The sequence below is a fragment of the Cricetulus griseus genome, chromosome 3, assembly GCF_003668045.3.
Source record: "Cricetulus griseus strain 17A/GY chromosome 3, alternate assembly CriGri-PICRH-1.0, whole genome shotgun sequence".
NCBI classification, from domain to species: domain Eukaryota; kingdom Metazoa; phylum Chordata; class Mammalia; order Rodentia; family Cricetidae; genus Cricetulus; species Cricetulus griseus.
The window spans coordinates 60,741,021-60,760,934 of record NC_048596.1 but is presented as its reverse complement, the minus strand read 5'-3'; the positions used below and the strand labels follow the sequence as shown (position 1 = coordinate 60,760,934).

At 46.9% G+C, this 19,914-nt stretch overlaps 1 protein-coding gene across 1 annotated transcript in view; it reads left to right on the top strand.

The window, feature by feature from the left end:
• Nucleotides 1-270: 270 nt before the first annotated feature.
• LOC100764412 (scavenger receptor cysteine-rich domain-containing protein SCART1-like) overlaps nucleotides 271-19,914 on the top strand; it is a 53,747-nt gene continuing 34,103 nt past the window's right edge. The window contains 18 exon segments of the mRNA XM_027409178.2: nucleotides 271-334; nucleotides 1,973-2,109; nucleotides 2,186-2,351; nucleotides 2,354-2,473; nucleotides 3,601-3,688; nucleotides 3,690-3,859; nucleotides 3,862-3,905; nucleotides 3,907-4,075; nucleotides 4,078-4,131; nucleotides 4,254-4,571; nucleotides 4,643-4,918; nucleotides 4,921-4,956; nucleotides 12,216-12,394; nucleotides 12,999-13,141; nucleotides 17,060-17,187; nucleotides 17,624-17,950; nucleotides 18,438-18,746; nucleotides 19,214-19,321. Coding sequence (XP_027264979.1) covers nucleotides 271-334; nucleotides 1,973-2,109; nucleotides 2,186-2,351; nucleotides 2,354-2,473; nucleotides 3,601-3,688; nucleotides 3,690-3,859; nucleotides 3,862-3,905; nucleotides 3,907-4,075; nucleotides 4,078-4,131; nucleotides 4,254-4,571; nucleotides 4,643-4,918; nucleotides 4,921-4,956; nucleotides 12,216-12,394; nucleotides 12,999-13,141; nucleotides 17,060-17,187; nucleotides 17,624-17,950; nucleotides 18,438-18,746; nucleotides 19,214-19,321 — 2,836 coding nt within the window.

The window sequence follows — 19,914 nt, the reverse complement described above, 5'->3', positions numbered from 1 at the left end:
CCTGTCTGGGTCTGGGTGAATCTCTGCCTCAGCAGTTATCAGTATAGGAGAAAACCACCCCATCCCCTTGCTCATTCCTGGTGGTGCTCAGGACCAGCAAGGTCATTGGCTGCTCTGTTGCAGAGGAAGATGCAGAACTGTTGATGTGTTGTAGAAAGGCCCTTTCTGTACCAATTGGACACAGGCTGGCAGTTCCCTTACACCTACGGTATTGACTCTGAGACAAGATCTTTTTTTATTGACACTGTTGAAGCTCTGGACTCTGTGGGCATGAGGGTAATTCTCTGGACTCTGAGTTTGGGGCTCCTCCTCACTCTCAGGGCAGCTCTTATTGGTAACTTTTTCATATTTATACACATAAAACTGAAGAGGCAGTAGTTCTTGGGTGTCCAGGTCCTGTGGTATGAGACTCTCTAGCTATGACCACCTGCCCCACTTAGCATGAGGAAGGTTGGACTTCCTGGGGCCAGAGAGCTGTGACAGGTGAAGGTCTTGACCCTTGAAGATACTTCCTCTAATATCAAAAGTGCAGGGCCAGTCCAAGCCAACATGCCATTATCCACCAGTCCTTCCACCCCAACACTACTTTCAGGCCTCTGCATAGCCCTATTCTTGCCTCCCACCCTACCTCTGCTAGTGCATAAGAGACACTTCCTCAGGAGTAAGTGTGAATACATGGTCCCAGCCTGAAAGGATCTTATATGGCAGTGGTAGAAGAAAGATGGGGCCTCTTACATTTCTCTACCTCCCTCTGGGCTGTCCATCATTACAGCTCCCCCTCCTCAAGCCTCCTCATCCCTGTTAGCCTGCTCCTCCTTGAAAGTAGCATCTCTGGTCTTGCCTCTTTAACTTAAAAGCAACCCCATGCACAGCCCCTCACTGTTGTCTTCTTCAGGTCCCCGCTTGTCTCACTCTGCAGCAGTCCCATTACTACTGAGTGACTTCAGTTCAGCACCATGGTCACCTCCTTCCATGGCCCCTGGACCAGGCATGAAGCTGTTTTCTCACAGAGCTCCAAGAACCCACAATCTGCTATCCTCCTCTGCTACAAACCCTGCCATGTCTTCAGGTGTACACACACACGCACGCACGCACGCACACACCCTGAGTTCACTGCTACCTCCTTTGCTGTCATCCCCTCTGGCAGCTCCCTAAGATTTGATACTGCTCAGTAAACAAGCTCTTCCACTATCCTGTGGCCCCAGCACATCCCAGGAGACATTGGACAAAGAAACCTCTGCAGAACTCATAGACCCATGCCATTTGGTATGCATTTGGGTCACAGGAACTAGAAACTGTGTTGCATACCCCATGTCCAGATTGTGCCTAGGCTGTTAGATGCTGCCTTCTCTCCTCTTTGAATTCCTCTAATTCTTTCAACAAATACTTAGATGATAAGCACTATTCCAGGAGCTGATGACTTAGTCTTGATCAAACCTGATAAAACCTGATAGGTGGAGCTTATGCTTCCAGGAGAGGCTGTAAAAACAAATAAAGCAGAGTGAAGCCCATGGGGAGGGGGTGTCCCACTGATCTTGCAGACAGCTCCAGGAGCCACAGTATGCATGTACTGAAAGTTTCCAATTAAATGACTGACTGGCAAATGTTTCCCCTTAGAAGCTGATTTCAAATGCTATCAGCTGCTTCTGTGAGCTCATTTGGACCCCATCAAGGTATCCTATGGCTGAAGTAGGACTCCCTCCCCACATGGTCTTGGGACTTAGTGCCAAGCAAGTTGTAGGGCTTGTTAAGACATGCTTTAGGGACTGGAGAGATGGCTCAGCAGTTAAGAGCAGGTATTGCTCTTGCAGAGGAACCTGCACTCATGTACTCATGCCTACACATAGGCACATAACACAATGGAAAAACAATAAAAACAAATATTAAATATGATTTAGATTTCTTAAGGGGGTGACCACAGACCTTTGCCCCAAGTGAAGCCTGACTGATAGTAAGCCATTGTTCCCTGAAGCTGACCAAATCAGGGCCAGGTCTGACTTCTTGGAGAAGATTAGACTGGTTCCAGCTGCCATTCTCTGCAAGCTTCAAGGCCTAGGGCATGTGCCTGGAAAAGATGAGTATGGTCACATAGAAAGATCTATCACCCAGGCAAATACAGATTCCATGTGACAGTGACTGGCAGGGTCTTTACCCTCTGTATTTCGGGCTTGTGCTCCATAGATAGCACCTTAAGGAAACCCGGCTGGTGAAGGATCACAGTCCCTGTGCCAGACTCCCCGAGATAAGGAATGTGAATGGGGTGGACTGTCTCTGTGGCCTGCATGGGGAGGAGGTCACAGTATTCTTCTGGGAGCTGGGATGTGGTCATGTGCTCCAGGCCCCCCATCAAGATGTGGTGTCAGTAAGTACATGACCTGCACAGGCTCTGGGCCCACCATGCACAGCTGCAGACTCAGCAGCAAACTACTCAGTGGCTGCAGCCTCCTGCTGGATGCAGAGGTGGTCTGCTCAGGTAAAGTTACCATCCTATACTGCCAGAGGCCCACAGAATGATGCCTGGATACAAGACAGCACAGGAGTTCAGGATCCGGGTGGCTCATCAGTGGCTTCTAGCCTGGTATCTAGGGACCTGTTCTTTCCTAGGTGTTGGTATAGACCATTTCTGGAATAGTTGGAGGGAAGGCCTTAACTCTCAGGGATGCTTCTCACAGCAGCTTGCTGCCCTAGAACAGAATAGTCTGGGAAATCAAAGGAACATCATAGTGTTGAAGTCTTCCTTGAAAGCTCCAGCACCACCCATACTTCATAATTCTCTCTGACAGGGATCCATGTAGAGATGAAGAGCTCAGAAAGAGCCCCAGAGTGGGCTGGAAGATGGCAGTATGGCTATGTCTGATGCATCATTTTAACAGGGTGAAGTTGGAGTCGGGCGTTGGTGGCACACATCTTTAATCCCAGCACTTGGGAGGCAGAGGCAGAGGCAGAGGCAGAGGCAGAGGCAGAGGCAGAGGCAGAGGCAGAGGCAGAGGCAGAGGCAGAGGCAGAGGATCTCTGTGAGTTCCAGACCAGCCTGGTCTACAAGAGCTAGTTCCAGGACAGCCTCCAAAGCCACAGAGAAACCCTGTCTCAAAAAACAAAAAACAAAAAAAAATAAAGAAAAGAAAAGAAAAGAAAAAAAACAGGGTGGAGTTGGGCTAGTGAGATACCCCAGGGAAAGGAATACTGACTGTGTAGGTCTAACATGTTTCATCTGTAATTGCTTCATGCCGATCCGTGTTGGTGTGGGTTGCACACCAGTCTCTTCTAGTCCGATGTGTGTTACTGGCTGTCACAGTTGCTGACTGTTCTAAGTAAGAGGTGGACAAGCCACCCATCATGGTGCCCACAAAAGGGTACTCATATGGCGGGAGAAATTGCTTCTGAGGATGTGGGTGCCACTGTCCTGGATTGGCAGAGGTTGGGACAAATGTGAGCAGTAGAACAGGTGAGCCTGAGCCCTAACCTCTGGTTGCCATTTTCTGCTGGTGTCTGGGCAGAGGAATTTCCCTGGCTGCAGACTCCTGTGGTATAAGAAGATAGCTCAGGGCTGCTGACCTTGGAACACTGGTTTCCTATCTGAGAGGATGTCTGTTCTTACAGGACACGTAGAGGCCTGGCTAGTGGGCAGTGAGCATTCCTGTGCTGGACCCCTGGAGGTTCTTTGGGGACTGACCTGGGGTACCGTCTGCTGATCTGGACTTGCCCACAGTCCATGTGGTGTGTTGGGAGCTTGGGTGTGTTATGGCCATGTCTATACTTGGGAGTGTTCAGTTTGGCCAAGGCTCACGGCCTGTGTGGCTAGAAACCTTCCGCTGTGTCTGTGTAGAGAATGAATCCCTGCTGCTCTACTGCCCTCAGGAGCCTGTGAAGGCCACGTGGAACTCCAATCGCAAGGGGCCTGGGCACCCCATCTGTGCTGCCAACTGGGACCTAGCAGAAACTTTGGTTCTCTGTCATCAACTCAACCGTGGCAATGCAGTATCCGTACTTCCAGGAGGTCATTTTGGGGATGGGAATGCCGCCTTCTGGCCAGATGTATTTCATTGTATTGGGACAGAACCTCATTTGCTGCACTGTACCTGGGAGCCCAGGCATTTGTCTTGGGAAATTCAGCTTCAGCTATCTATTCAGGTAAGTGCAGGGAGCAGTAGGACTGTGAAGAGGATGGTCAGTAGGGGTGGTGGGCAGTGGATAAGAGTGGGTGTGGCTGTCTGGCGTGGTAGTCTTCTTCCCCTTAAGCCTGTTCCTGCTAGGTTTCCAAGACATCCTGCAGCTAAGAGATGGACAGAGACACTGTGATGGCCGCTTGGAGATTTCCCTGGATGGTTCGTGGGGCCGTGTATTGGATGACACCTGGGACCTATGTGGTGCCAGCGTGGTGTGCAGGCAGCTAGGATGTGGAGAGGCACAGTGAACCTATGATGCTCCAGCCCATGGCCACTGGGCAGTCCCGGTGGGGCTGAGCCAGGTGCGCTGCCTGGGCTCTGAGACTCGCCTGACACAGTGCAATGTGTCTACATCCCTGCTGGTGCCTTCTGGGAACTTGCGTGACACAGGTGAAGTGTGCTCTGGTGAGTGTGTAGCTTCCACTCCCGCAGCCTCCCTCGTGATATCCAGTATGTATGATTTGGTCTCTCTGTAGGGAGCCTGTGCATGAGGCTGACTGCAGGCCCAGGCCGCTGTGCTGGGCACACGGAGTTGTTCTATCAGGGCTCATGGGGCACTGTATGTGATGATGCGTGGGACCTTCAGGACGCCCAAGTGGTCTGCAGGCAGCTGGACTGCGGCTATGCTCTCAGTGCTCCAGGGGATGCTCATTTGAGGGCAGGGACTGGGAGCATCTGGGTGGATGAGCTTGACTGCTTAGGAAATGAATCTTCATTGTGGGAGTGCCAGTTAGGAAGCTGGGGTCAACACGACTGAAGGACACAGAGGACGCAGGAGTGCTCTGCTCAGGTGGGTGCTGCATCTGGACTCTTCCTGTCACAGCTGAGTATCAAATGAATGGCATGGTGCCCATAGTCTACAATTCGATCTCAAGAGATAACTTTCTGCAGAAAGACCCTGCACAGGACATTCTTCCTGGGCCGGCTCATACATCCACATTACAGCATTAACTTTGTGTACTGGGATGGGTCAAACCTGTTCCATCTGGTTGGCCTTGGAGCATAGACAGGGACCTTTCTCTTCAGTAGAAATCCTATCTATTTTGTGCTTGGTATTTGTCTACATTATTATTTCTGTTTATTTTGAAATTTTGAGAATTTTATACATGAGTACCATATTTGAATAATTTTCACTCCTCTATTCTCCTCCAACTCCTCACCTGTCCTCACATACTCCCTCTAATATTCATGGTCCCCTCTTTTAGAATTATTGTTTTACACACACACACACACACACATACACACACACACACACACACACACACACACACACACGCGCACACACATTTTTAAGTAAGCCTATAAAACTATAAAATGTTTGGCTTTTCAAACACCTAATATGTTATTTTTCTCTTCTTCCTCCCTCTCCCTATGTATTACTCTACTTCCCCCTCCTTAGTTAAGCTCCCCTTTGTTCCCCTGCCTCCCTTCATAATACCTGTGCCCTAGAAAGAAGAATAACACCCCCTCTATCCCCGGTCATGATCCTTTTCTACTCTCCTGGCTTCTGCGGTTACTTCCAATTATATACTCCAATATGAAGATTTGGGGCTGGGATTCATAAATAAGAGAGCAAATAAGAAAGACAAATCTTGTCTTTCTGGGCTTGAGTTCACTCAGTATTTTCCAGTTGCAGTTATTTGCCTGCCCATGTCATGATTTCATTTTTCTTTACAGCTGATAGAATCCATTGTGTATATGTGACATATTTTGATTATCTATTCATCAATTGAAGGACATCTAATCAGTGTGGAGAATTCTCAAAAAGCTAAAAATATATCTACCACATGACCCAGCAATACTATTCCTTGAGTGTATACCCAAAGGACCCAAATGTCCTACTACAGAGATACTCGCTTGCCAATTTTTATAGCTGCTCTACAATAGCTAGGGAATAAAAGTAGCCTAGATGGCCCAATTCTTTGTTATTGTTTTCTGAGATAGGGTCTCTTTATCATCCTGGCTGTGTTGAACTCTCTTTGTAGACCTGGCTGGTCTTGAACTCACAAGGATCCTCTTACCATGCCTCCACTTCCTGAGTGCTGGGATTAAAGGCATGTGGCACCACACCCAACTGGTACCTCCAACTAATTTTGATTTTGTCTTATTGTGTACAGGAGAACTTTCTTCAGATCACCCTGGGGCGATTTTTGTTGATCAGATTTTGTCTGGGGCCATCATTCTTTAGAGTTTAGAGTTTTTGTTACTGTTCTCAGGAGAAGCACTAGGAATTCCCAGCAGGTTTTCCTGCTGTTTGAAACAATGGGATGTCCTCCTTTGTGCAAATGTGTATCTGCTCACCATTGTTAGCCTGTTAGTTCATACATGTGTATATCTGTCCACTCATTTTAGTTCATATTATGTTTTCTTCTGTCTGTATTAGTGACAATTTTCATAGCTGTAATCAAAAACCTCATAGAAACAATCTAAGGGAGTTAGGGTACATTTTAACTCATGGTTTCAGAGGTGTCAGTTCTGGCAGGGTAGAGCACAGCTGTTCACATCATAGAGGGTCAAAAGTAGAGTAAGACATATCCCATAGGACAGATCTCCATTACACCTTCCTCCAATAGGTCCCATTTCTCAATAAAGCAATCACTATGAATCCATCAAGAGATCAGTCCGTTAATTTCTTCAGAGCCATCAGGATTGTTTTTTGTTTTCGTGGAAACTCACAGACACAGAGCTGCATTTCATTAATTTTCCTAGGTGTTTCTTATTCCAAGCATCTTAACCATTCATATTTCTTATCACAGTCTTAGATTAATACATCTACTGTAGTTGCTGCTTTGCTTTCTAAGAAATGTTGCTTTCCTTGAATCTATTTTTCCATTTCTTAGTCTCTGGAAGTTTACCTGTGTCTTGGTTCATGTCTCACGTGTTCCTGGGTTCTGGTCTTCATATTCTTTGATCTGCTGTCTAACCTGTCGTATTTCTACAGCTTTCTCACTCCTAGCCTCATGTTATTCAACACGTATTCCCTGACATTTTACTATATTTTTCAGATTAGTATGTTTCTCCATATGATGTTAACTTTCCTTACCCCATCTCATTCTAGAACTTTCTTTTAACTCCAGTAGGCAGTGACCATGTGGCTCCAACCCCCTAGATCTATTCTTATTTCACTATCCACCTGACTTTGTGCCTTCTTTTGAGAAAGTTTGGTCTATAGTTTTCCTCTCTCTCTCTCTCTCTCTCTCTCTCTCTCTCTCTCTCTCATTCCCCTATTCCTGAGTTTTGGTTGTCAGGATAATACTGACTTCAGAGAATGAAGCAGTATCCTCCCCTCCTTCTTGACTGCTCCAATTCAAGCAGAATTGGTGTTAAGCACTTTTTAAAGGTCTTGTAGAATTGAGCATAAAATCAGTTCAGTCTTGGGCATTTCTTGCTTGAAGATTATTTATTATTGCTTTAAGACTGTAAAATTTCTAATCTCTAATGGTCTACTGGAATCCAGTAGTATCCACTGTAATGTTCCCCTTTCAACTCTGATACCATCATTTTGAATCTTCTCTCCCTTCCTTTTGGTTAGTTTGTCTAAGGCTGGTTCATCTTGCTAGATTGATTTCTTTAGCTGTCCCTTATGCTCAGACTCATCCCTAGGCTCTGGGCCCTGAGATGCAGGGATCCACTGGGAGCCCCCTGCAATCTTATGCAACTCATGCTAAGCTGGTAGCTGGTAGAGGCTACCTGCTAGGTGTGGGCACATCTGTTCTGTCAAGGCTTCCACATCTTGGATTTCTCACTGTCACTTAAGTCATTGCACCATCTCCATGGTCCATCCCTTTGTGGCTTTGCTATCCAGTGGGAAACCTAGAGTGGATGTTACCTGTGAAATGCTTGAGTATCATTGCTTGCCTGTTTCCTTAAATAAGGAGGAGTTTTTGCAGATGAATGTAGAGGCTGGGAAGGAAGACTACTGTAGTTCCTATCCCAACACCTGATGTCCTTTCCTGACAATAGGGGTCACAAAGATTAGCCTATTCCTAGGAGAGTAAGGTCTTCTTAGTCTTTTTATTAAATAGATGTTATTAAATGTTGAATTCACAGATTAATTGTTAATCCTTCCAGAAACTGTTATCAAATTCTGCTATGGCCCTCATTCTACCTTGGGCCTCAATTTTTTTCTGACCTTTGTCCTTTATTCTGTGAGCTTTGTAGGATTCTCATCCATCATTCTCACAGTTCTCTTGAGAGGTAGCTGGCTTCCCAGTGAAGCATGGTGGTGACTCTCCTGTCAACTGAAGGCATAGCTGCCTTCTCTCTGTGAGAAGTCAATGGACATGGCACTGCAGCTTTCAAGCCTGCCCTATCTTGATCTTAGTTTTGTGTGACAAAACTTTTACTGGGGAGATGCAATACACATGACTACTTCCCTCAGATAGAGAACCCATGATAGAACAAAGAGCAGATGCCACCAAAGTCCAACTTGGCAAACCAATGAGTTTTATTGGGATTACTTACAGGAATATGGGTGAGGGGTTACTTACAGGAGCAGGCATGACCCAAAGACAGCTACATCACCAAAGCTCAATCCAGTATGGGTGACAGATCACAAAGCTGGGAACCTGGAGCACACTGAACTGCCTGTAGGCAGCTCAACAGGTTGGAGAGCGTCCTTTCCAGATACCTCAGTTGGTCTAAACCTCTTCCAGGCAGCTATCCAGTTTCTTCCCAGCAGGGGTCTGGTCTCAGAGTCTTCTTTGCATCTTAGCTTCACTCCTCTGAGAGGGACTCTCAGATATTATTGCTTATTCTGAGGGGTGGTGGGGGGGCTTAGTGAATCTGGTCAGTTTCAGGGACTTCCTGAAGCTATTTCAAGTTGTTTACCATCCTGCTTTAGGAACTTCCCTGCAGAATGGAATGTTTCAATCTTAGAGGAAATTGTTACACAAAAATAGAGTGACAACACCCTTCCAGATCAATGTGACCACACCTTCCCAGATCAATGCTGACCACCTTTATCCATAGCTCCAAGTCCAGACCAAGCTGGGGCCCCCTTTCTCACCAAAGCAGCCCATGATCACACTTTCATGCCACCTCTATCCACAGCCTGTCTACTAACAACCACTGTGTCTCACCTACAAAATAGATGAACCCCTCTGGGAACATACATGTCCATATACCCTCTCCATTACCACACTCTTTCTGGGAACCTGTTTTCTCATGTAGAGTAGACTGCTCATGTGTGTTAGCACCTGCTGTTGATAAGAGCCGCACGAGGTTCTTATGAACACTGGAGTCTCCTAGTGTCCTACCACACCATTGACAATTACAGTGTCGTGGTAGAAGGCAGAACCTCCTGGTATGACTTGGAGTATGTGCTCTCTTATCATTTCTCTTGCTGTCATGGTGGAGTCACACTCTGGAGTCCTGGTGGATTTTGGACCTACATGGTAGGAAAAGTATTGAAAATGTTAATTTTGACTTTGGGAAACTCTGGATGATTCAGAGTCGGGTGATGTTCTGATGGTTCACAGGATTGTTCATGTCACACCTGCTTCTATGGACCACTGGGCTCTGCTCACTGTGATGTTAAGATAATGACAGATTGAGTAGGAGTGGGTAACTGGAACAAGACAGCTCAGCTAAAAGCCTCAGAGTCCACTGAAGCTTTCCAGGCAGGAGATGTTCTGGGCCTGAAGTGCCTGTGCTCCCTTCTGGCTGTACCCCAGTTTCCTCCTGGCTGTGGGTTCCCTCTCTCCCTCATCCTTTTCCTTTCCCATGTTGACTTGCTTTCCACTCTGGAAGCTCTAGAATCTCACCCCCTTTAGAGCCTTCAGTAGGAATGTTCCCAACTCCTGCACCAATAAAGCTGAAAAACATGAAAATGCCTTTCAGTTGTTTCTTTAGTGTGTGAAAAATTCTATATACATCTGGTGGAGTCACCTGGAAAAATTCCCTGTAGGGAAGACTTTTATTTCCCAGGGTCTGGATTTAGCATGTATGGTCTGGGAAAAAGGAGAGGTCTGCAGACCTGGGATCTACTGTGGTCATGGGTGTAATGAGGTACCCCCTATATTACCAGACTCTTTTCCCATTCAGGGAACCTGGGCTATCTCTGTTGTCACACCTCTGTACTGCATCTTCATGATGGCTGAAATCCAGGTAAATCCATGCTGGGTATGCTCAGGAGTGTCCCGGTGCAGTGTTACACTTTGTACACTGTCATCTTTTTTTTTTTTAATAGTCAATGCAATATCTTTATTCCACCTGTGTGGGACTACACTCAGGTATTTGTGAACCAAGTGTAGCATTGAATGTTTAGAGTAAGGGTTTTTTAAAGGCAAAGACCACATCTTGGTATCTCACTTGGCAACTTCAGGGAAGATTTTACACAAGACAGTAACCTTGGGGGAGATTTTACACAAGCAATCATATAACAGAAGCTAAGATAAGCAGTTAGCTGAAGGGGGAGGTTTGCATAAGCTGACAGTTTAGTAGAAGCCAAGATAAGTTAGCTGGGTGTCTTGACCTTGAGTCCCTAGCATAGAAGTGTATAATTTTCTGTAGGGTTTCTCATCAAGAAGACCAAATTCTAGCTAAGCCTAAAATGGCCTTAGCAAGAAAACAAGATGGAGGAATCTCTGCACTGCCTTGTCCTGTCACAATGGTATTATACTGTCTGGTCAAGCTGAGCAATATTCAGGTGTCAACATATCACTCGGGGTTAAGGATGTAACTTGGTGGTTCAGCATTTTCCTAGAACACAAGAAATCCTCACTCAGTTTAATCTCCAGTAGGGCAAAAATAAAAATAAAATCCAAATACTAACAAGAAATAGTTACTTGTTTAAAGTCGTAAACTGAAAGGTCCTTCAGTGAATATTTGATCTTACTTTCTCTTTTAAAAATTTTATTTATCTTTGTGTTTATCTGCATGTATACCATAAGTCACATGTGGGGAAGTCAGAGGACAACTTGCACAAGTTGGTACAAACTCAAGTTGTCAGGGTTGGCAAGCGAGCCCCTTTACCAATTAAGCCCCCTTGACAGCCTCTGTATCTCTCTCTCTCTTTTAAATTTTAAACATAATTCTTTATTGAATCTTTGGAAATTTCACATCATGCAACTCCAATCCCACTCACCTTCAAGTCCCTCCATATCTGCCCCCATCCTTGTTGTGTATCCCCTAAATTAATCAAAAACAAAATAAAACACACAAACAAAAAATTCACCTTGCTCCTCCATCTTTCTAATCCCTCTTTATCCTAGTAGCATTGGGAGCTGCAGTATGTCACATAGTATACCCTTTTTGTCCAAACAGCCCCACCCAAAAATGTTCATTACAACGGAATGGTTCATTACAAGAGGTCTGGTTCAAGGCCTCTGGTTTCTGGTACACCATCATCACAGGCCCTCATCAAAATTGGTCTTGGATATCCTGGCATTGCCCTGAGTCATGGAGATCCTGTGGCTACTGTTTTGCAAGACCAGTCCCTTCACACATGCCAGCAGATCATAGATAGGGTAGCTGTTAGAGTGGGTCAACCCAAGCCCAGGATATGAGTCTGGGTGATAGCTGAACTGATCAGTCTGGGCCATTGGGACCACCTCCTCAGGTGAGGGGCAGAGCCAGCTTTCTTAGGCCCATGCCATGGGTCCAGCACTCCCATGCCTGTGGTGGAGGTAGGGCCAATGCTCCTAAATGATGGGTCAGCTCTTCCATGGGCCCGGGAGATGCCAGCTCTTCTGCTGCAGTGTCCAGCAAGGGGCATGGCCAACCATCCCAGAGCCAGTAAAGGTCAGGGCTGACTCAGCATGACCCTCAGATTTCAACATGCATGGTTCCTATGACCCTCTATGGTAACATGAGCCATGGACATAAGTCCAGAACCTGGCTGCTGTTGGATCCAGACATGGTCCATGGCAGTTGCCTGGCCCTGGCCCCATGTGGCTTCATGGGCCACTTGGATTGTCATTGTCCTTGTGACAGTGAGGCCCTCAGACACCAACATGGCCAAAGATGGCCATCCAGAACCCTGGCATTGACATTGTCTTCTATGGTATCAGGAGCTATGGACATTAACACAGACCTTGGATGTGATAGGTACAGTCACAGACCCAGACATGACCCTCAGCAGCAGTGGTGGCCCAGACAACACCATGGCCCCAGTGGTAGCATGGCCCCTGGATGCCAACATGGTCACAGGATTCAGCCTAGATCCCAGACATCCCTGTGGCCTTTGGTGGCACCACAGGCCACAAATAACACAGACCCTGATTGTGGTAAGACCACAGACCCAGACATGGTCCCAGGTGGCAGTCTGGGCTCAGATGTCACCATGGTCCCAGGTGGTAGTGCAGGCCATCCAGATCGGCATGGCCCCTGCATCAGTGCCAACATGGCCATAGTTGGTGGCCCAGACTCTTGCTATCAGCATGGCCTGCAATGGTATCAGTAGCCACAGGCATCAACTCAGACACTGGCTGTGGTCTGTGTCCTGTCCAGCGGACTTGTCTATCCTTGCTTGAAAAGAGGAGTGAGGGCTGAGGAAAGAAATAGACAAGAAACAGAAGATAGAGTGGGGAGGGCATCCAGTGAATACTGTGATCCACTACAAGTTTATTACTCAAAGTTCTTATATACCCCAATCAAAAGGGGAAGGCAAAAGACTTCCATGATACAAAGAACAAACAAACGTAATTACCTCCTTAAAACCTAAAACATCAAGTAACCACACCCTAAACCAAATATCCTGTTGTTTAGGCAAGATATCCAGTAGACAGTTAAACAACATCCTGTTGTTTAACCTTGAAGGAGCAATAATAGGTGTGAACTCGCTGACCTAAAGTCAAGATGGAGTGCAGCCACTTCTGTGGGCCTCCACAGGTAGAGCTACAGACCCAGACATGGCTCTCAACAGCAGCCCTGGCCCAGATGACACCATGGCCCCTGGTGGCAGCACAGCCCACTCATATTGGCATGGCCCAGGTGGCAGCATGGCCCCCAGGCACCAACTTGGCCCCGGGCTTGTATGTCACCTTGACCCTAGTAGTGGTGTAGGCAGGGCATTATGATTGGTAAGGCTCCAACAGCAAGCAGTGTGGCACTCAGACACCACCATGGCCTCAGGTGGTGGCCAAGACGCCTGGCAGTGGCATGTCCTTTGGTGGTATCATGAGCCACAGACATCAACACAGAACCTGGTTGCAGTAGGGCCGGGACAGAGACGTGGGTAGTAGCACAGGCCATCCCTATTAGCTTGACCCTGGCAGTAAGAAGCATGGCCCTCAGAGACCAACATGGACTCAGGTCATCCACACAGCCTTAAGTGGTTACTGAAGTCATGGACATCAACAAAGACCCTGTCTGCTTCAGGGCAACGGACCCAGACATGGCCCCTGGCAGCAGCCCAGGCCTGGACGTCATCATGTCCCTCTGTAGCAGCACAGGCCACTCAGGTCAACATGGCCCTGGTGGTGTCATGGCCCTTGGATACAAAAATGGCTACAGGTGGTGGCTCACATCCTGAGCATCCCTGTGGCCTCAGTGGCAATATGGGTCATGGACATCAACAATCACCCTGGTCCTGAGTGGCAAGCAGGCGGCTAACATCAGCCCATTCCTCACCGCTCTCGCTTCCTCAGAACTGCCTCTTGCCACAGCACATGAACCATTCGGCCTCTCTTTCTCTCCCACATCATCACCATATACTTTCTCCTCCTATTGGCAACTGACTGCCTGGTGCCACAAGGTACTGCTGGGGCATGCGGGTGCTTCAGCCAGGCTGGACTGTGAGGACCCAGGCTGCCCTGTGGGTGTCTTTTACCCACCTGAGCTGCATGGCATCAGAGGGCTTGTGGATGCTTCAGGCAGCCCAGACTATCCACATCTCTCTTTTTAAAGAATAGATGTGTGGGGCTTGATACGGTGGCATGCACCTATGATCCTGACACTTAGGAGGCATAGACGGGAGGATCAGGAGGAAAATGCCATCCTCAGCTCCATAGCAAATTTGAGGTCAGCCTGGGTTATGAGACCCTATCTCAACAATCCAAAAGAAAAAGGAATTACTGCTTTTATTAGTAATCATGAAAGAAGGTGATACATAGTATAGCAATATAACTGGATATTTTACATTCAAGCATATGTATGTATGTATGTATGTATGTATGTACGTATGTACGCATATAATCTGCCATCCACATCTATTTCATGGGTATCTATGTATAACATACACAACATGGTATGAAATTTGGGGATTTTAGAAGAACACAGAAGTAGCCACCACTAATCATTCTATATGCAGCAATCCTGAAACATATGGATAATATGTGCATCGTTTGAGCTCATATTATGAACAGTTGTGTAGTCAGCTGTTTTTGATTCAACTGATGGGGGAATTCTTCTATATATTTGTTTTTCTTATTGGTTTATGAATAAAACACTGATTGGCCAGTAGCCAGGCGGGAAGTATAGGTGGGGCTACCAAATGAGGAGAATGCTGGGGAGAGGATGCAGAGAGAAGCCACCAGGAGGAGATGCCATGTAGCTGTTGGGAAGATAGGATGCCAGACCCTTCTCTGCTAAGATAAGACTACATGGAAATACTTAGATTAATAAGGATGGTTTAATAATTAAGAGAAAGTTGGCCAATAAGAAGCCCAAGCCATCAGACAAGAGTTTAATAATTAATATAGTGTCTGTGTATTTATTTGAGGTGGTGGGACAGAAACCTCCATCTTCAAATGGTACCCAACATGGCAGACACTCAGACTATATTCAACAATATGGTATGAACATTGTGATTTGTTTATAAGAAGATGACATTTAATTTATGCACATTGTCATTCCTTTTTAAAAACAAATTACTCATTATTTGAGAAGTTCATACATATATGTATACATATAATATATTTTTTATCATAGCCACTTCCTGCCCTCCAACAACCTCCATACTCTCCCAGTGACTCTCCATCCCAACTTCATGCTCTCTTTTTATTTTATTTTAACTTTTTGAGTCTAGTTAGTTCTGCCATTATGTCTGTAGATATGAGGTCTTTCACTGGAGTATGAGTAACCTATCAATGGCCACACCTACAAAGAGAAAAATTACTCTTTCTCCCACATCCAGCAACCACCAGTAGTTCCTCAGGTGGGGGAATGTGGCTTGGTGGGCCCCTTCTCCACTTTGTCATTCTTAATAATTTTACATTAAAGATCTTTGAATTTTTATTTTCTTCTGGACTCTATAATCTTATAGTGGGTGTATTTTTTACTTATTGATAATGTAATTTTTGGGTCTGGCCTGGTCTTTTCTGAAGGGAGATGGAGGAGAGGATCTGGTGGAGAGGGGATGTGGGAATGGGGAGACTGGGAGGAATGGAGGGAGGGGAAACTGTGGTTGGGATGCAATGTATGAGAGAAGAATTCAAAACGTATCTATGTATGTAGACAATGCATAAAAAGAAGAGGAAAATCACCCCACACTTTACCTCTTATAAATGAATTCCTGAAACCGTGTGGTGTAAATTCATTGAGAACTTTCTTTGAGATAATGCAGACTTGAACCTGAACAAAGTTCATCAGTATGTATTGTATGTTTTCCCATCGACAATCAGCCTTTTACAGTGGCTTATCAATAAGTAGACATTTGAACCATGATGGAATCATGTCCTCTTGTCTACACATGTTTTAATTTGTCTACTACCCTGGTCATGTGGACTTGCTTGTGTGGCCACTTATTAGGCAGATCCTCTCAGAGTGACATGCACTCTTCTTGTGGCTGGGTCCAGGGCTAACATGCTGAAAGCATCATGATTAAATTGCCAAGTCTGATCTCTCTCCAAACCTATACTGGCTCCCTCTATCAAGGCATCTCCTTCCCTGCCCTCCTCTATTCCTCCCCCATCTCAGAGAGATCTGGCACTGGAGAAATGTTCGGGGATCCACAGGGATGACCAACTAAGAATCTAGGTAGTGGTGGAGAGGCTGCCTTTGATGCCCTTCCCCTATAATGAGATTGATGACTACCTTGGTTACCATTCCTAGAGCTTTCATCCAGTAGCTGATCGAAGCAGAAGCAGGCACCCACAGCTAAACATATTCCTGGAATCCAGTTGTGGAGAGGGAGGAGGGATGAGCAAAGGAGCCAAGACCATGCTGGAGAAACCTGCAGAAACAGTTGACCTGACCTAGTGAGAGCATGGAGACCCTAGTCATAAAGCTGGGGAACCAGCACTGGACTGAACCAAGCCCTCTGAATGTGGGTGCCAGCTAGGAGGCCAAGACTGTCTATGGGACCTCTAACAGTGGAGCCAGTCTTTAACCCTAGAGCACAAATGGACTTTGGGAGCCCATTCCCTATGGAGGGATACTGTTGCAGCCCAGATACACAAAAGAGGGCCTAGGCCCTCCCCCAAATGATGTGGCAAACTTTGATGGTCCCCTGTGAAGGGCCTCACTATCCTTGGGGAGTGGATGGGGGGTGTTGGGGGTCCGTGGGAAGCATGGAAGGATGGGAGGTTGAGGGAATGGGGGGATTGATGTGTAAAATAAGATTGTTTCACAAATAAAAAAATATAAATAAAAAATTACCAAGTCTGTGTATTGAAAACAAATTGATCTCGGAAGAGATCTGGTCTTTAGCCAGATCTTCTGTCTGAGGCAGGCCTTTGACGTCTTTTCTGATACTGGCCTTGGCAGCTCCAGCCATACAGGCCTTTCTGGGAGAAGACTCCTTGCTCTCCGCAAGCACACTTGGGACTGCTTTGGGCAGCAGCTGCAGGAAGTCCCGCAGTGCTGGCACCGGCTGTCCTCTGGCACGGTGGGTGAGTGCTTGCTTTGGGTGAGAGATGAGAGCTCTAATGTGGGGGAGGAGCCTATGGTGCTGAAGGGCTCTGACCCCAGAATACTGTCACCCTGAGTTGGAGTTCACCTTCTTCCTGAAGGCAGAGACAGGTACCCGTTCTGAGGCTGTCAGCCTGGGGAACTGTACTTACAAGGAGACCTGGTATGGAGTTGTCCTCTCTCAGGCTGTGGCCTCTGCTTCTCCTGGCCTGGTGGCCTCTTCTTCCTGGTGAGTATGTGCTGCTGTGTGAAGGCCCTGGGTTTCAGGGACACAGGTGTACAGAACACAGGTGACTGTGTTCAGGGATGACACAGTGCTGGTGATGTCTGATGCCAACTATGATTTCACCCAAGAAACTGTTGGATTCTGTAACAATGCAGAGTATTTATGATTGAGAAATCTGAGAAAAAGAGGGATTGGGATGAGTAGTGAAGATGAGCCTTCTTGTTGACATGGTGTCTCCATGTAGTCCTGGCTGTCCTGGAACTTGCTCCATAGACCAGGCTGGCCTTGAACTCAGATCTTCCTGCTTCTACTTTCCAGTTCTGGGATGAAAGGCATGTGCCACCATGGCCAGCTTGAAGATAAGTTTTCTAATCATGAAGCATTTTTTTAAAATAAACCCAGAATGTTTTCCCTGTGTTTTTTGTTCTTATTCCCAAAGGTCTAACTGGTGAGAACATAGTGAATTTCCTGAGTGGTGATAATAAATGTGAAGGCCAAATACAGTTGCTGTATGATGGGCAGTGGGGCCTTATGTGTGGGGACAGTTTGGGCATGCAGGAGGCCTCAGTGATCTGCAGACAGCTTGGCTGTGGCTCTGTGAATTCTATTTCCCAGTACATTTTGACACCCGAAGAGATGAAACAACCTTGGCTGTCTAGCGTCCAATGCCATGGTGAAGAAGCCACCCTCTGGGAGTGTCTCCTAGGGTCCTGGGGGCCCCTCAGTGGCTGCAATTGCCAATGTGTGGCTGTGATTATCTGCTCAGGTAAGTTAGATGGAGACTCTGTGCTCCTTAGTCCCTTGAACTTTTTTCTCTGTCTCAGCCATGGAAGCATTGAGGCAAATGTGCAGGGGAGGGTGTGGCCAGGTATGAACACATCTTATGCTTGGATCTTAAGGCTGTTGGGTTCTCAACTTCTGTAGACACTTTCATAGTATCTTTAAATAAGATCTCCAAGTTTTAAAAGCTAGCTACTTCCCTTGTTAACATCAGTCTTTAGAGAGAATGTTTCCACTCTCACTGTGCATAAGGAAAAGCTCCAGACAAGGAGTTAGCCTCATGATATAGGAGGTAGGAGTCCTGGCCCGCTTCCTCTGGAAGGATGGCATTTGTTACCTTCAGAAAACAACAGTGGGTGGGAATACCCCCAGGGGCACTATGGACAGTGACTCAACATGGGGCAGTCAGTACCCATCCCTTGTTTGCTCTAGAGACACAACTCCAAGACTCGGTTTCTCTTCAATGCCACCAGGTGGTACCACACGATACATCGGGTTAGCTGGTGGAAGCAGTCCGTGTGCTGGGATTCCAGAGGCCACTGGCCTCTCCGGCCTTGCCCTGAGATGTGACTTGCAAAAGGAGGAGGCTGGCGTTCTGTGCAGACAGCTGGAGTGTGGCACTGCCCTGCAGTGGTCCAGAGCCCATCTCGGAGCAGACAGGAAGCAGGAAGAGAAGTATATTACATGCCAGGGAACCGAGCCTGACATTTTACATTGCCAGACCAATGTGAACTTCCTAGAGCAATGCGACCTCCTGACCTACACCCAGATTGTATGCACAGGTAGGAACACCAACACAGAGTATTTTAGTCTTCATGCTGTACGTATATGAAGAAAAGAGATCCAGGTATCTGCTCCATAGTAATGTCAATGGAATCCTTACCCCAGATTCACAGTTGAAAATAATTCACTTTGCCTCTAAGATGTAGTTATGGGAGACTCCTGGGCGTTTCCTGAAATCAGTGTTCACCACTCTTTCCAGGACACAGATGGCCATGATTCCCTAGAAGTCGGGTGACCAGAAGGAGTGTTTGTGCTCAGAGTCTGTGTGGAGTTCAAGGCTCATGGGAAGACAGAGCAGGGGTCAGGGTCTTTGGTCTGTAGACCCCAGAACTTGTCCAGTGATCCTCTGTGTCAGGACTAATGGGATTGGTCCTGTATCCTTCTACACCATTCCTTTCTGGGGACCAGATGGTAGCCACCAGGTCACATCACCCAGTGCCTGCATGGAGCCTGCCCTGACTTTCAGTCTAGCCTTTGTCCCAGGGACACATGGAGGTCTGGCTGGTGGGTGGAGTGCACCCCTGTGAGGGTTCCCTGGAGGTTCTGTGAGGACTGACCTGGGCACCGTGTGCAGGCGGACCTGGACTTGCTCACAGCTCACATGTTTGGCTAGGAGCTGGTGTGGTGTGGCTGTATCTATATCTGGGAATTTGGCTGGGCTCAGTGCCTGTGTAGAAGGCCTTCCACTTTGTGAGTCACCATGAGTCATTGATGGTCCTTTATCACAGGAGGATACTTATGTGGCCATGACCAAGATGCTTCACTAACTTTTCCAGGGGAGGTGAGTTAGGTTATGGACTGGTAGGGTGTGATGTCATGTGATGTGGTCAGGGTCTGGGGTCTGGGCAGTGATGACCACGGACAGCTAGGTGGGTGACTCAGGGCCCGTGTCCTCTCTCTCAGTTTCCTCTCTAACGACTTATGTATTTGTTCACCTTCGTCTTTTGGATAGTGTCTGCTCAGCTCTGTCATCAACTTCAGAAATAAGATGCCTTTCTTTTGGAGGCAGTATTGATAGTTTTGTGTACTGTGTATGGTGATTCTTTGTGAACACATGTATTACAGTCAAACAACACTAATTGTTCTTTCCGTTTGTAAAATGGCAGTTTCAGCTTGCTTGATTTTGGTATTGTTTTCTGTCTTGTGCTTGTGTTTTGGTGTCATATC